Source organism: Heterodontus francisci, chromosome 18, assembly GCF_036365525.1.
Source record: "Heterodontus francisci isolate sHetFra1 chromosome 18, sHetFra1.hap1, whole genome shotgun sequence".
NCBI lineage: Eukaryota > Metazoa > Chordata > Chondrichthyes > Heterodontiformes > Heterodontidae > Heterodontus > Heterodontus francisci.
In genome coordinates this window covers 2,878,003-2,896,279 of record NC_090388.1, presented here as the reverse complement: position 1 = coordinate 2,896,279, position 18,277 = coordinate 2,878,003, and the positions used below count along the sequence as shown (strand labels likewise).

The 18,277-nt window shown below is 42.2% G+C and overlaps 1 protein-coding gene across 5 annotated transcripts in view; it reads right to left on the bottom strand.

Moving 5' to 3' along the window:
- nav3 (neuron navigator 3) overlaps window positions 1-18,277 on the bottom strand; it is a 361,431-nt gene that overhangs the window by 33,489 nt on the left and 309,665 nt on the right. For all 5 annotated transcript variants that reach the window (XM_068050100.1, XM_068050098.1, XM_068050099.1 and 2 more), the window contains 3 exons: window positions 14,950-15,146; window positions 14,717-14,835; window positions 11,677-11,880 (listed from right to left, as the gene is read on the bottom strand). In XM_068050100.1, the coding sequence (XP_067906201.1) occupies window positions 11,677-11,880; window positions 14,717-14,835; window positions 14,950-15,146 (520 nt within the window). The remainder of the gene's footprint in view (window positions 1-11,676; window positions 11,881-14,716; window positions 14,836-14,949; window positions 15,147-18,277) is intronic.

The window sequence follows — 18,277 nt, the reverse complement described above, 5'->3', positions numbered from 1 at the left end:
CTATCCCGAATGCAGTATATTCCTATCCCAAGTGCAGTATATTCCTGTCCCGAATGCAGTACATTCCTATCCCGAGTGTAATATATTCCTATCCCCAGTGCAGTAGATTCCTATCCCGAGTGTAATATATTCCTATCCCCAGTGCAGTATATTCCTATCCCGAGTGTAATATATTCCTATCCCCAGTGCAGTAGATTCCTATCCCCAGTGCAGTATATTCCTATCCCTAGTGTAATATATTCCTATCCCTAGTGCAGTATATTCCTATCCCAAATGCAGTATATTCCTATCCCCAGTGCAGTATATTCCTATCCCGAATGCAGTATATTCCTATCCCTCGTGCAGTATATTCCTATCCCGAATGCAGTATATTCCTATCCCTAGTGCAGTATATTCCTATCCCGAATGCAGTATATTCCTATCCCTCGTGCAGTATATTCCTATCCCGTGTGTAATATATTCCTATCCCGAATGCAGTATATTCCTGTCCCGAATGCAGTATATTCCTGTCCCGAGTGTAATATATTCCTATCCCGAATGCAGTATATTCCTGTCCCGAATGCAGTATATTCCTATCCCGAGTGTAATATATTCCTATCCCCAGTGCAGTATATTCCTATCCCTAGTGTAATATATTCCTATCCCGAATGCAGTATATTCCTATCCCCAGTGCAGTATATTCCTATCCCTAGTGTAATATATTCCTATCCCCAGTGCAGTATATTCCTATCCCAAATGCAGTATATTCCTATCCCACTGCAGTATATTCCTATCCCGAATGCAGTATATTCCTATCCCGAATGTAGCATATTCCTATTCTTAGTGTAATGTATTCCTGTCCCAGTGCAGTATATTCCTATCCCAGTGCAGCAAATTCCTATCCCCAGTGCAGTATATTCCTATCCCGAATGCAGTATATTCCTATCCCGAATGCAGTATATTCCTATCCCGAATGCAGTACATTCCTATCCCTAGTGTAATATATTCCTATCTCAGTGCAGTATATTCCTATCCCGATTGCAGTATATTTCAATCCCGAGTGTAATATATTCCTATCCCGAGTGCAGTATATTCCTATCCCTAGTGTAATATATTCCTGTCTCAGTGCAGTATATTCCTATCCCGATTGCAGTATATTTCAATCCCGAGTGTAATATATTCCTATCCCGAGTGCAGTATATTCCTATCCCTAGTGTAATATATTCCTATCTCAGTGCAGTATATTCCTATCCCGATTGCAGTATATTCCTATCCCGATTGCAGTATATTTCAATCCCGAGTGTAATATATTCCTATCCCGTGTGCAGTATATTCCTATCCCGAGTGTAATATATTCCTCTCCCGAATGCAGTATATTCCTATCCCGTGTGTAATATATTCCTATACCCAGCGCAGTATATTCCTATCCCGAATGCAGTATATTCCTATCCCACTGCAGTATATTCCTATCCCGAATGCAGCATATTCCTATCCTTAGTGTAATGTATTCCTATTCCCAGTGCAGTCTATTCCTAACCCGTTTGCTGTATATTCCTATCTCCAGTGAAATATAGTCCTATCCCCAGTGTAGTATATTCCTATCCCCAGTGTGGTATATTCCTATCCCCAGTGTGGTATATTCCTAACCCAGTGCAGTATCTTCCTGTCCCAGTGAAGTATATTCCTATCCCCAGTGCAGTATATTCATATCCCCAGTGTAGTATATTCCTATCCCCAGTGTGGTATATTCCTAACCCAGTGCAGTATCTTCCTGTCCCAGTGAAGTATATTCCTATCCCCAGTGAAATATATTCCTATCCCGAGTGCAGTATATTCCTATCCCCAGTGCAGTATATTCCTATCCCAGTGCAGTATATTCCTATCCCGTTTACTGTATATTCCTATCTCTAGTGTAATATATTCCTATCCCCAGTGCAGTATATTCCTATCACTAGTGCAATATATTCCTATCCCGAATGCAGTATATTCCTATCACTAGTGCAGTATAGTCCTATCCCAGTGCAGTATATTCCTATCCCCAGTGCAGTATATTCCTATCCCGAATGCAGTATATTCCTATCACGAGTGCAGTATATTCCTATCCCGAATGCAGTATATTCCTATCCCGAATGCAGTATATTCCTATCCCGAATGCAGTCTATTCCTATCCCTAGTGCAGTATATTCCTATCCCAGTGCAGTATATTCCTATCCCCAGTGCAGTATATTCCTATCCCGAATGCAGTATATTCCTATCACTAGTGCAGTATATTCCTATCCCGAATGCAGTATATTCCTATCCCGAATGCAGTATATTCCTATCACTCCTGCAGTATATTCCTATCCCGAATGCAGTATATTCCTATCCCGAGTGCAGTATATTCCTATCCCCAGTGCAGTATATTCCTATCCCAGTGCAGTACATTCCTATCCCGTTTGCTGTATATTCCTATCTCTAGTGTAATATATTCCTATCCCCAGTGCAGTATATTCCTATCACTAGTGCAATATATTCCTATCCCGAATGCAGTATATTCCTATCACTAGTGCAGTATATTCCTATCCCAGTGCAGTATATTCCTATCCCCAGTGCAGTATATTCCTATCCCGAATGCAGTATATTCCTATCACTAGTGCAGTATATTCCTATCCCGAATGCAGTATATTCCTATCCCGAGTGCAGTATATTCCTATCCCTAGTGTAATATATTCCTATCTCAGTGCAGTATATTCCTATCCCGATTGCAGTATATTCCTATCCCGATTGCAGTATATTTCAATCCCGAGTGTAATATATTCCTATCCCGTGTGCAGTATATTCCTATCCCGAGTGTAATATATTCCTCTCCCGAATGCAGTATATTCCTATCCCGAGTGTAATATATTCCTATACCCAGCGCAGTATATTCCTATCCCGAATGCAGTATATTCCTATCCCACTGCAGTATATTCCTATCCCGAATGCAGCATATTCCTATCCTTAGTGTAATGTATTCCTATTCCCAGTGCAGTCTATTCCTAACCCGTTTGCTGTATATTCCTATCTCCAGTGAAATATAGTCCTATCCCCAGTGTAGTATATTCCTATCCCCAGTGTGGTATATTCCTATCCCCAGTGTGGTATATTCCTAACCCAGTGCAGTATCTTCCTGTCCCAGTGAAGTATATTCCTATCCCCAGTGCAGTATATTCCTATCCCCAGTGTAGTATATTCCTATCCCCAGTGTGGTATATTCCTAACCCAGTGCAGTATCTTCCTGTCCCAGTGAAGTATATTCCTATCCCCAGTGAAATATATTCCTATCCCGAGTGCAGTATATTCCTATCCCCAGTGCAGTATATTCCTATCCCAGTGCAGTATATTCCTATCCCGTTTACTGTATATTCCTATCTCTAGTGTAATATATTCCTATCCCCAGTGCAGTATATTCCTATCACTAGTGCAATATATTCCTATCCCGAATGCAGGATATTCCTATCACTAGTGCAGTATATTCCTATCCCAGTGCAGTATATTCCTATCCCCAGTGCAGTATATTCCTATCCCGAATGCAGTATATTCCTATCACTAGTGCAGTATATTCCTATCCCGAATGCAGTATATTCCTATCCCGAATGCAGTATATTCCTATCCCGAATGCAGTATATTCCTATCCCAGTGCAGTATATTCCTCTCCCAGTGCAGTATATTCCTATCCCCAGTGCAGTATATTCCTATCCCGAATGCAGTATATTCCTATCACTAGTGCAGTATATTCCTGTCCCGAATGCAGTATATTCCTATCCCGAATGCAGTATATTCCTATCACTCCTGCAGTATATTCCTATCCCGAATGCAGTATATTCCTATCCCGAGTGCAGTATATTCCTATCCCCAGTGCAGTATATTCCTATCCCAGTGCAGTATATTCCTATCCCGTTTGCTGTATATTCCTATCTCTAGTGTAATATATTCCTATCCCCAGTGCAGTATATTCCTATCACTAGTGCAGTATATTCCTATCCCGAATGCAGTATATTCCTATCACTCGTGCAGTATATTCCTATCCCAAATGCAGTATATTCCTATCCCAGTGCAGTATATTCCTATCCCAGTGCAGTATATTCCTATCCCCAGTGCAGTATATTCCTATCCCGAATGCAGTATATTCCTATCCCCAGTGCAGTATATTCCTATCCCGAATGCAGTATATTCCTATCCCACTGCAGTATATTCCTATCCCGAATGCAGTATATTCCTATCCCTAGTGTAATACATTCCTATCCCCAGTGCAGTATATTCCTATCCCCAGTGTGGTATATTCCTACCCCAGTGCGGTATATTCCTATCCCAGTGAAGTATATTACTATCCCGAGTGCAGTATATTCCTATCCCAAATGCAGTATATTCCTATCCCAGTGCAGTAAATTCCCATCCCTAATGCAGTATATTCCTATCCCAAATGCAGTATATTCCTATCCCAGTGCAGTATATTCCTATCCTAGTGTAGTATATTCCTATCCCTAGTGTAGTATATTCCTATCCCCAGTGCAGTATATTCCTATCCCCAGTGTAGTATATTCCTACCCCAGTGCGGTATATTCCTATCCCAGTGAAGTGTATTCCTATCCTGAGTGCAGTATATTCCTATCCCTAATGCAGTATATTCCTATCCCAAATGCAGTATATTCCCTTCCCAGTGTAGTATATTCCTATCCCCAGTGCAGTATATTCCTATCCCCAGTGCAGTATATTCCTATCCCGTTTGCTGTATATTCCTATCTCTTGTGAAATATATTCCTATCCCCAGTGTAGTATATTCCTATACCCAGTGTAGTATATTCCTATCCCCAGTGTAGTATATTCCTATCCCCAGTGTAGTATATTCCTCCCCCAGTGCAGTATATTCCTATCCCAGTGAAGTATATTCCTATCCCTAGTGCAGTATATTCCTATCCCGAATGCAGTATATTCCTATCCCTAGTGCAGTATATTCCTATCCCGAGTGTAATATATTCCTATCCCCAGTGCAGTAGATTCCTATCCATAGTGTAATATATTCCTATCCCCAGTGCAGTATATTCCTATCCCTAGTGTAATATATTCCTATCCCCAGTGCAGTAGATTCCTATCCCGAATGCAGTATATTCCTATCCCGAGTGTAATATATTCCTATCCCCAGTGCAGTAGATTCCTATCCCCAGTGCAGTATATTCCTATCCCTAGTGTAATATATTCCTATCCCTAGTGCAGTATATTCCTATCCCGAATGCAGTATATTCCTATCCCCAGTGCAGTATATTCCTATCCCTCGTGCAGTATATTCCTATCCCGAATGCAGTATATTCCTATCCCTAGTGCAGTATATTCCTATCCCGTGTGTAATATATTCCTATCCCGAATGCAGTATATTCCTGTCCCGAATGCAGTATATTCCTATCCCGAGTGTAATATATTCCTATCCCGAATGCAGTATATTCCTGTCCCGAATGCAGTATATTCCTATCCCGAGTGTAATATATTCCTATCCCGAATGCAGTATATTCCTATCCCTAGTGTAATATATTCCTATCCCCAGTGCAGTATATTCCTATCCCTAGTGTAATATATTCCTATCCCCAGTGCAGTATATTCCTCTCCCTAGTGTAATATATTCCTATCCCGAATGCAGTATATTCCGATCCCGAATGCAGTATATTCCCATCCCCAGTGCAGTATATTCCTATCCCTAGTGTAATATATTCCTATCCCTAGTGCAGTATATTCCTATCCCGAATGCAGTATATTCCTATCCCCAGTGCAGTATATTCCTATCCCTCGTGCAGTATATTCCTATCCCGAATGCAGTATATTCCTATCCCTAGTGCAGTATATTCCTATCCCGTGTGTAATATATTCCTATCCCGAATGCAGTATATTCCTGTCCCGAATGCAGTATATTCCTATCCCGAGTGTAATATATTCCTATCCCGAATGCAGTATATTCCTGTCCCGAATGCAGTATATTCCTATCCCGAGTGTAATATATTCCTATCCCGAATGCAGTATATTCCTATCCCTAGTGTAATATATTCCTATCCCCAGTGCAGTATATTCCTATCCCTAGTGTAATATATTCCTATCCCCAGTGCAGTATATTCCTCTCCCTAGTGTAATATATTCCTATCCCGAATGCAGTATATTCCGATCCCGAATGCAGTATATTCCCATCCCCAGTGCAGTATATTCCTATCCCTAGTGTAATATATTCCTATCCCCAGTGCAGTATATTCCTATCCCGAATGCAGTATATTCCTATCCCACTGCAGTATATTCCTATCCCGAATGCAGTTTATTCCTATCCCGAATGCAGCATATTCCTATCCTTAGTGTAATGTATTCCTATCCCAAATGCAGTATATTCCTATCCCACTGCAGTATATTCCTATCCCGAATGCAGTATATTCCTATCCCGAATGTAGCATATTCCTATCCTTAGTGTAATGTATTCCTGTCCCAGTGCAGTATATTCCTATCCCAGTGCAGCAAATTCCTATCCCCAGTGCAGTATATTCCTATCCCGAATGCAGTATATTCCTATCCCGAATGCAGTATATTCCTATCCCTAGTGTAATATATTCCTATCCCTAGTGTAATATATTCCTATCTCAGTGCAGTATATTCCTATCCCGATTGCAGTATATTCCTATCCCGATTGCAGTATATTTCAATCCCGAGTGTAATATATTCCTATCCCATGTGCAGTATATTCCTATCCCGAATGTAGCATATTCCTATCCTTAGTGTAATGTATTCCTGTCCCAGTGCAGTATATTCCTATCCCAGTGCAGCAAATTCCTATCCCCAGTGCAGTATATTCCTATCCCGAATGCAGTATATTCCTATCCCGAATGCAGTACATTCCTATCCCTAGTGTAATATATTCCTATCTCAGTGTAATATATTCCTATCTCAGTGCAGTATATTCCTATCCCGATTGCAGTATATTTCAATCCCGAGTGTAATATATTCCTATCCCGATTGCAGTATATTCCTATCCCGATTGCAGTATATTTCAATCCCGAGTGTAATATATTCCTATCCCATGTGCAGTATATTCCTATCCCGAGTGTAATATATTCCTCTCCCGAGTGCAGTATATTCCTATCCCGAATGCAGTATATTCCTATCCCACTGCAGTATATTCCTATCCCGAATGCAGCATATTCCTATCCTTAGTGTAATGTATTCCTATTCCCAGTGCAGTCTATTCCTAACCCGTTTGCTGTATATTCCTATCTCTAGTGAAATATAGTCCTATCCCCAGTGTAGTATATTCCTATCCCCAGTGTGGTATATTCCTATCCCCAGTGTGGTATATTCCTAACCCAGTGCAGTATCTTCCTGTCCCAGTGAAGTATATTCCTATCCCCAGTGCAGTATATTCCTATCCCCAGTGTAGTATATTCCTATCCCCAGTGTGGTATATTCCTAACCCAGTGCAGTATCTTCCTGTCCCAGTGAAGTATATTCCTATCCCCAGTGAAATATATTCCTATCCCGAGTGCAGTATATTCCTATCCCCAGTGCAGTATATTCCTATCCCAGTGCAGTATATTCCTATCCCGTTTGCTGTATATTCCTATCTCTAGTGTAATATATTCCTATCACTAGTGCAGTGTATTCCTATCCCAGTGCAGTATATTCCTATCCCCAGTGCAGTATATTCCTATCCCAGTGCAGTATATTCCTATCCCGTTTGCTGTATATTCCTATCTCTAGTGTAATATATTCCTATCCCGAATGCAGTATATTCCTATCACTAGTGCAGTATATTCCTATCCCGTTTGCTGTATATTCCTATCTCTAGTGTAATATATTCCTATCCCGAATGCAGTGTATTCCTATCCCCAGTGCTGTATATTCCTATCTCTAGTGTAATATATTCCTATCCCGAATGCAGTATATTCCTATCACTAGTGCAGTATATTCCTATCCCGAATGCAGTATATTCCTATCCCGAATGCAGTATATTCCTATCACTCCTGCAGTATATTCCTATCCCGAATGCAGTATATTCCTATCACTAGTGCAGTATATTCCTATCCCGAATGCAGTATATTCCTATCCCGAATGCAGTATATTCCTATCACTCCTGCAGTATATTCCTATCCCGAATGCAGTATATTCCTATCCCAGTGCAGTATATTCCTATCCCAGTGCAGTATATTCCTATCCCCAGTGCAGTATATTCCTATCCCGAATGCAGTATATTCCTGTCACTCCTGCAGTATATTCCTATCCCGAATGCAGTATATTCCTATCCCAGTGCAGTATATTCCTATCCCAGTGCAGTATATTCCTATCCCCAGTGCAGTATATTCCTATCCCGAATGCAGTATATTCCTATCACTAGTGCAGTATATTCCTATCCCGAATGCAGTATATTCCTATCCCGAATGCAGTATATTCCTATCACTCGTGCAGTATATTCCTATCCCGAATGCAGTATATTCCTATCCCAGTGCAGTATGTTCCTATCCCAGTGCAGTATATTCCTATCCCCAGTGCAGTATATTCCTATCCCGAATGCAGTATATTCCTATCCCCAGTGCAGTATATTCCTATCCCGAATGCAGTATATTCCTATCCCACTGCAGTATATTCCTATCCCCAGTGCAGTATATTCCTATCCCGAATGCAGTATATTCCTATCCCCAGTGCAGTATATTCCTATCCCAGTGCAGTATATTCCTATCCCAGTGCAGTATATTCCTATCCCCAGTGCAGTATATTCCTATCCCGAATGCAGTATATTCCTATCACTAGTGCAGTATATTCCTATCCCGAATGCAGTATATTCCTATCCCGAATGCAGTATATTCCTATCACTCGTGCAGTATATTCCTATCCCGAATGCAGTATATTCCTATCCCAGTGCAGTATGTTCCTATCCCAGTGCAGTATATTCCTATCCCCAGTGCAGTATATTCCTATCCCGAATACAGTATATTCCTATCCCCAGTGCAGTATATTCCTATCCCGAATGCAGTATATTCCTATCCCAGTGAAGTATATTCCTATCCCGAGTGCAGTATATTCCTATCCCAAATGCAGTATATTCCTATCCCAGTGCAGTAAATTCCCATCCCTAATGCAGTATATTCCTATCCCAAATGCAGTATATTCCTATCCCAGTGCAGTATATTCCTATCCTAGTGTAGTATATTCCTATCCCCAGTGTAGTATATTCCTATCCCCAGTGCAGTATATTCCTATCCCCAGTGTAGTATATTCCTACCCCAGTGCGGTATATTCCTATCCCAGTGAAGTATATTCCTATCCTGAGTGCAGTATATTCCTATCCCTAATGCAGTATATTCCTATCCCAAATGCAGTATATTCCTATCTCTAGTGAAATATATTCCTATCCCCAGTGTAGTATATTCCTATCCCCAGTGTGGTATATTCCCTTCCCAGTGTAGTATATTCCTATCCCCAGTGCAGTATATTCCTATCCCCAGTGCAGTATATTCCTATCCCGTTTGCTGTATATTCCTATCTCTTGTGAAATATATTCCTATCCCCAGTGTAGTATATTCCTATACCCAGTGTAGTATATTCCTATCCCCAGTGCAGTATATTCCTATCCCCAGTGTAGTATATTCCTATCCCCAGTGTAGTATATTCCTACCCCAGTGCAGTATATTCCTATCCCAGTGAAGTATATTCCTATCCCGAGTGCAGTATATTCCTATCCCAAATGCAGTATATTCCTATCCCAGTGCAGTAAATTCCCATCCCTAATGCAGTATATTCCTATCCCAAATGCAGTATATTCCTTTCCCAGTGCAGTATATTCCTATCCCAGTGTAGTATATTCCTATCCCCAGTGTAGTATATTCCTATCCCCAGTGCAGTATATTCCTATCCCCAGTGTAGTATATTCCTATCCCAGTGCAGTATATTCCTAACCCGTTTGCTGTATATTCCTATCTCTAGTGAAATATATTCCTATCCCCAGTGTAGTATATTCCTATCCCCAGTGCAGTTCCTATCCCCAGTGTAGTATATTCCTATCCCCAATGTAGTATATTCCTATCCCCAGTATGGTATATTCCTATCCCAGTGCAGTATATTCCTAACCCGATTGCTGTATATTCCTATCTCTCATGAAATATATTCCTATCCCCAGTGTAGTATATTCCTATCCCCAGTGCAGTTCCTATCCCCAGTGTAGTATATTCCTCTCCCCAGTGTAGTATATTCCTGTCCCCAATGTAGTATATTCCTGTCCCGAGTGCAGTATATTCCTATCCCAGTGCAGTGTATTCCTATCTCTAGTGTAATATATTCCTATCTCTAGTGAAATATATTCCTATCCCCAGTGTAGTATATTCCTATCCCCAGTGCAGTTCCTATCCCCAGTGTAGTATATTCCTATCCCCAGTGCAGTTCCTATCCCCAGTGTAGTATATTCCTATCCCCCAGTGTAGTATATTCCTTTCCCCAGTGTGGTATATTCCCTTCCCAGTGCAGTATATTCCTATCCCAGTGAAGTATATTCCTATCTCAAGTGCTGTATATTCCTATCTCTCGTGCAATATATTCCTATCTCTAGTGTAATATATTCCTCTCTCTAGTGCAGTATATTCCTATCCCGTGTGCTGTATATTCCTATCTCTAGTGCTGTATATTCCTATCTCTCGTGTAATATATTCCTATCCCTAGTGCAGTATATTCCTATCTCTAGTGCAGTATATTCCTATCCCGTGTGCTGTATATTCCTATCTCTAGTGCTGTATATTCCTGTCCCTAGTGCAGTATATTCCTATCTCTAGTGCAGTATATTCCTATCCCGTGTGCAGTATATTCCTATCCCGTGTGCTGTATATTCCTATCTCTAGTGCTGTATATTCCTATCTCTCGTGTAATATATTCCTGTCCCTAGTGCAGTATATTCCTATCTCTAGTGCAGTATATTCCTATCCCGTGTGCTGTATATTCCTATCTCTAGTGCAGTATATTCCTATCCCGTGTGCTGTATATTCCTATCTCTAGTGCTGTATATTCCTATCTCTCGTGTAATATATTCCTGTCCCTAGTGCAGTATATTCCTATCTCTAGTGCAGTATATTCCTATCCCGTGTGCAGTATATTCCTATCCCGTGTGCTGTATATTCCTATCTCTAGTGCTGTATATTCCTATCTCTCGTGTAATATATTCCTGTCCCTAGTGCAGTATATTCCTATCTCTAGTGCAGTATATTCCTATCCCGTGTGCAGTATATTCCTATCCCGTGTGCTGTATATTCCTATCTCTAGTGCTGTATATTCCTATCTCTCGTGTAATATATTCCTGTCCCTAGTGCAGTATATTCCTATCTCTAGTGCAGTATATTCCTATCCCGTGTGCTGTATATTCCTCTTGTTCTGAATACGTTTCTGCATATTTCCATAAGTTTTTTGTATTTTTCACATTCAGGGTAAACAATACAAAGTCTCAATCTTCATTTCAATGTCAAGCTCCATCTCTTGTCTATTTTGAGAATGTTATTGTGGTTCAGAAAGCAGTTAGCACCTTTATTGTACTGTGACCCCCAACATCAGGCCTCTACTTCATGTCATCTAAATGCAAAAATGTTCAGCCACGGAGAAAATAAATTCTGTCACTGGAGACAGAGTGTGGTGACAAGCACTGCAGTTGGCAATGTATTATGTCTGCATAGCATCACTTACCAATGGGTCGCCTTCACTATCACTTTGGGGGACATGCTTGGAGGCACCTCCTTCCTTGGCAGACGTGTGCCCATCATAGCCCACATCCTCAGGTCGCAGCTGCAGCAGCGACGGCCACTCATGTTGTAATGAGCCAGCGCTCCATGGGTACGTATCCACAACCCATCTTGCGGGATCCTCCCACTGTGCTCTCTTGCCGTACAGCTGTGAGGTGGCAGAAGATGGAAAATGCAATTATACCAGCTTGCACAATAATGCAGTTTTAAGAACACAGGAACAATAGGAGGCTCTTCAGCAGTCTGGACCTGATCTACCATTCAATTAGATTAAGGCTGATTTGTATCTCAGCTCCATATACCCACCTGGTTCCGTAACCCTTAACATCCTTACCTAACAAAAATCTATCAATCTCAGGTTTGACATTTTCCATTGACCCCCAGCCTCAACAGCTTTTCTGGGGAGAGAATTCCAGATTTCCACTCCACTTTGTGTGAAAAAGTCCTTCCTGGCATCATTCCTGAACAGCCTGCCTCTAATTTTAAGGACAGGCCCCCGGTTTTGGACTGTTGGAGGTGCCATCTCTCAGATGAGACACTAAAACCTGTCCCTGTCTGTCTTCTCAGGTGAATGTAAAATAATTCACAGTGTTATTTTGAAGAGGAGCAGCATGTACTCCTCATTGTCCTCACCTATATTTAATGTTTAACCAACATCACTAAAAACAGATTATCTGGGTATTTATCTTATTGTTATTTGTGGGATCTTGCTGTTTGAAAATTAGTTGCCATGTCCTGAGGTCATGAAAGGTTCTATATAAATGCAAGTTCTTTAATTTCCTAGGTTTCCATCTGCCTGCCCCAAACAAGGGGATGCAACAGAGGGTGAGGTATTGGGAGTTCCTGCACCCTGTCCTACAGCCATAGAGTCATTTATGGTACAGAAGGAGGCTATTCAGCCCATCGAGTCCATGCTGGCTCTCCGCAAAACAATCCAGTCAGTCACACTCCCCCGCTCGATCCCCGTGGTCCTGCAAGTTTATTTCCCTCAAGTGCCCATCCAATTTCCTTTTCAAATCATTAATTGTCTCCGCTTCTACCACCCTCATGGGCAGTGAGTTCCAGGTCATTACCACTCACTGTATAAAAAAGTTCTTCCTCACATTCCCCCTGCATCTCTTGCCCAAAACCTTCAATCTGTGTTTCCTAGCTCTTGCACCATCAGCTAATGGAAACTGTTTTTCTTTTTCTAACTTATCTAAGCCCGTCATATTCTTATACACCTCTATTAAATCTCCCCTCAATCTTCTTTGCTCAAGGAAAACACCCCCAAGCTTTTCCAACCAGACCTTGTAACTAAAATCCTCCATCCCTGGAACCATTCTGGTAAATCTCCTCTGCATCCTCGCAAGAATCCTCACATCCTTCCTAAAGTGTGGTGACCAGAACTGGACACAATACTCCAGTTGGGCATCTTGGAGATTTTGCTACTGGGTGAGTAGAGCAAATGGATCAAATGCCCTTTTTCCCTTTTCCTGTATTTAAACTTTCTTACAACTTTTTCTTGGGGGAAAAATGAGAAAAGCTCATTCAGCACTCTCTAGAAAGCCTGAAAAGTAAGAAAAAGTAATGTCACAGAAAGCAGGATAAATCCAATTCAGCCAGTTACTGCCTCATCAGTCTGCACTCAATCATCAGCAAAGTGATGGAAGGTGTCATGACAGCACTATCAAGCAGCACGAGCTCAGCAACAATCTGCTCACAGAAGCTCAATTTGGGTTCCACCAGGACCAATCAGCTCCAGACCTCATTACAACCGTGTTCCAAAATGGACAAAAGAGCTGAATTCCAGAGGTGAGTCCTGGTGTAGCACTTTTGATGAAACCAGGTGTGCCAGGCTGCTGAGTGGCAGATATGGGATTCACCTTGAGTATCCAGGTCAGGGACATGGCCTGGAACACCCATTTGTCTGTGCCCCTGCCCCCTCCCTCTCCCCTCCCCCCCTGCACAGAAGAGGAGAGACTATCTTCTCAGCAACAACTATTTACATGGCCTACCTTACAAAGAGGATCACAGAAGCATTTGCTATCTTTCACGGAGGCGAAGATCCATCAAACATTCCCTCACCAAACCCAACCCAGAGATTGCCAGTCTTTGCCTGAATCTTCTCGTCCATTCAGCATGTTGAGTGCCTCGAACACACCTACCATTAAAATATCACTGGAAGACCCTCCCGAACTCCAGAAAGAACAAACCTGCATTTCTATAGCGCCTTTCACAACCTCAGGACATCCCTAAGTGCTTTGCAGCCAATTAAAAGACTCTTTGAAGTGTTTTCACTGTTGTACAGTAGGAAATATGGAAGCCAATATGTGCACAGCAAGATCCCACAAAGAGGAATGAGATAAATGACCAGATAATCAGTTTTCAGTCCAGCTCAGCATCAATGACAGTGATTCCCGACAGATAAATCCTACTACCAGTGACGGGATGGCTGCACTATTGATTTATATATAGAGGCACACAGAAGTGCACTTTAACCCTAACCAGAGAACACAGCTTGAAGGAAATTGGCAAAAGAACCAGAGAGGGGAAGAGATGATGGGACTTTTTTTTTCACACACAGCGAGTTATGATGATCTGGAATGTGCTTCCTGAAGCAGGTCCAATAGTAACTTTCAGAAAGGAATTGGATAAATACATGGAAAGGAAAAAGTTACAGGAGAGGTGGGGGTGGTGGAGAGTGGGACAAATTGGGCAGCGCTTTCAAAGTGCTGGTGTGGACATGATTGCTCTCCTGTGATGCTGTATAATTCTATGATTCTGTGATGTAAGCAAGTGCTCGCAATTTCCTCGTGTCTGACCATTGTATGAAATTAGCGACATGCATCTGTTTACAAGCAGTTTTTTTGAATGCATCTTGACTCTGGGGTACTTTTCTGCACTGCAGGTATCAGAAACTAATACGATATCAATATGGATTCAATATCCGAACAGACAAAACTGCAGAACAGAGCTTCAGAAAAGCTGAAGAAATACGTTACCTGAAGGCCCTCACGAACTGCTTCCAGAAGGTAAGGTATCAGGGAATAATTCCAAAGGTCTGTGAACCAAACCCTGGAACCATCTACATCCAAAGGACATGAGAGGAAAAGACGGGGACCTGAAGCATGGAAAAAAAAAATGATTAACGTGCAAACTAAATGATCTTGCACAAGTTGATCTATTGGAGGAGGACAGATTGGGCGTTGGATAGTGACTCTACATCACAACTCACCAATAGTCACATCGGAAGAACTGTGTGTTTCTAGGAAGCCATTTAAATGCTGCCATACTTTGGGAATCCAGTCAATAATTCTCAGGAGGTCACTGTTCCGCATGTTTCTGTCGATTTCAGTTTCAATTAGTTTACGGCGTAAATATCGACCCAGAAATCCCTTCACTGGTTCCGTATGATTGGCACAGAGTACCCACCTGCACAACAAGAATAAAAGATAAACTAGGAGATATTTGACTTGAAACAGAGCTGACATGTGCATTGCTTCCATTTGTGTTCATTTTACTCTCCTGAAGGTGCTGGCTCATAGAATTATATCGATTCTATACAACAGGAACAGACCATTCAGCCCAATAGGTCTATGTTGGCGTTTATGCTCTACACGAGCCTCCTCCCACCCTCTTCATCTCACCCTATCAGCATATCCTTCTATCTATTCCTTTCTTCCTCATGTGTTTATCCAGTTTCCCCTTAAATGTATCGATAGTATTCACCTTCACCACACTCCCTGTGGAAGCGTGTTCCACATTCTCACCACTCTGGGGAAAGAAATGTCACCTGAATTCCCTTTTGGGTTTATGAGTGACATTCGTATATTTCTGGCCCCTAGTTTTGGACTCCCTAGCAAGTGGAAACATTTTCTCTATGTCTACCCCAACAAACTGGATCACTGGGTCTGTTTCTGGCAAAGGTGGGACCTGTACAAGTTGGACGGGTTGCACCTGAATTGGAACAGGACCAACATCCTTGCTGGAAGGTTTGCTAGAGCTGTTGTGGTGGGGGGGGAGGTTTAAACTAATTTGGCAGGGGGATGGGATACAGAGTGGAGGTACAGTAGGGGGTGATACACAGTCAAATATAGAAGAGAAACTGAGTCAGTCTGGAAGGCAGAGCAAATATAGACCTGTTAAGGCACAAGCAAATGATGGAAGGCTGGATTGCATCACTTTTAAAGCAAGGAGTCTTACTAATAAGGCAGATGAATTGAGGGCATTGATTCGCACATGGGAATATGATATTATTGCTATCACAGAGACATGGTTGAGGGAGGGGCAGGACTGGCAGCTCAATATTCCAGGGTATAGAATCTTCAGGCGTGACAGGGGAGGGGGTAAAAGAGGAGGTGGCATTGCACTTTTGATCAAGGAGTCAATTACTGCAGTAAGGAGGGATGATATCTTAGAAGGTTCCTCAAATGAGGCCATTTGGGTCGAACTTAAAAACAAAAAGGGGGCAATCACTTGGCTGGGAGTGTACTACAGGCCTCCAAACAGTCAGGGAGAGATAGAGGAGCAGATATGCAGGCAAATCTCAGAGAGGTGTAAAAATAATAGGGTAATAATAGTAGGGGATTTCAACTTCCCAAATTTCAACTGGGATAGTCTTAGTGCAAAAGGCTTAAAGGGGTGGAATTCTTAAAATGCATACAGGAGAGCTTCTTGAGCCAGTACGTGGATAGTCCTACAAGAGAAGGGGCAATACTGGACCTAATCCTAGGGAATGAAGCCAGACAAGTGGTCGAAGTGTCAGTGGGAGAGCATTTCAGGGATAGTGATCATAACTCTATAAGATTTAAGGTAGTTATGGAAAAGGATAAAGATGGACAGGAAATAAAGGTACAGAATTGGGGGAAGGCCGATTTTAAGATGATAAAACAGGATCTGGCCAAAGTGGACTGGGAGCAGCTACTTGTAGGAAAGTCTCTACATCAGACCAGTGGGAGTCATTCAAAAAGAAAATAGTGAGAGTTCAGAGCCAACATGTACCCATTAAGGTGAAGGGTAGGACCATCAAGTCCAGGGAACCCTGGATGTCAAGGGATATAGAGGATCGGATCAGGAAAGAAAAGGAGGCTTATGGCAGATTCAGAGGGCTGAAAACAGTGGAGGCCCTAGAGGAGTATAGAAAGTGTAGGGAGTACTTAAAAGAGTAATTAGGAGAGCAAAGAGGGGACATGAATAAACACTGGCGGCAAGATAAAGGAAAATCCTAAGGCGTTTCATAAGTATATTAAGGGCAAAAGAATAACCAGGGAAAGAGTAGGGCCCCTTAGGGACCAAAGTGGCAATCAGTGTGTGGAGCCAGAGGACATAGGTGAGGTTTTAAATGATTACTTTTCATCTGTGTTCACCATGGAGAAGGACGATGCAGGTGTGGAGATCAGGGAGGGGAATTGTGATATATTTGAACATATTAACATTGAAAGGGAGGAAGTATTAGCTGTTTTAGCAGGCTTAAAAGTGGATAAATCCCCAGGCCAAGATGAGATGTATCCCAGACTGTTATGTGAGGCAAGGCAGGAGATTGCAGGGGCTGTGACACAAATTTTCAAATCCTCTCTGGCCACAGGAGAGGTACCAGAGGACTGGAGGACAGTGAATGTGGTACCATTATTCAAGAAGGGTAGCAGGGGTAAACCAGGTAATTACAGGCCAGTGAGTCTAACATCAGTGGTTGGGAAACTATTGGAAAAAATTCTGAGGGACAGGATTAATTTCCACTTGGAGAGGCAGGGAATAATCAGGGATAGTCAGCATGGCTTTGTCAGGGGGAGACAGGTTCTGACTAACTTGATTGAATTTTTTGAGGCGGTGACGAAATGTGTAGATGAGGGTAAAGCAGTTGATGTAGTCTACATGGACTTCAGTAAGGCTTTTGATAAGGTCCCACATGGGAGATTGGTTAAGAAGGTAACAGCCCATGGGATAACAAAAACAAGAAATGCTGGAATCACTCAGCAGGTCTGGCAGCATCTGTGGAAAGAGAAGCAGAGTTAGCGTTTTGGGTCAGTGACCCTTCTTCGGAACTGACAAATATTCGAAAAGTCACAGATTATAAGCAAGTGAGGTGGGGGTGGGGCAAGAGATAACAAAGGAGAAGGTGCAGATTGGACCAGGTCACATAGCTGACCAAAAGGTCACGGAGCAAAGGCAAACAATATGTTAAGAGCCCATGGGATCCAGGGCAATTTGGCAAATTGGATCCAAAATTGGCTTAGTGGCAGGAGGCAGAGGGTAATGGTCGAGGGCTGTTTTTGCGATTGGAAGCCTGTGACCAGTGGTGTAACACACGGATCGGTGCTGGGACCCTTGCTGTTTGTAGTGTACATTAATGATTTAGATGTGAATATAGGAGGTATGATCAGTAAGTTTGCAAATGACATAAAAATTGGTGGTGTTGTAAATAGTGAGGAGGAGTGCTGGGACCCTTGCTGTTTGAACAAGAACAAAGAACAAAGAACAGTACAGCACAGGAACAGGCCATTCGGCCCTCCAAGCCTGCGCGATCTTGATGCCTGCCTAAACTAAAACCTTCTGCACTTCCAGGG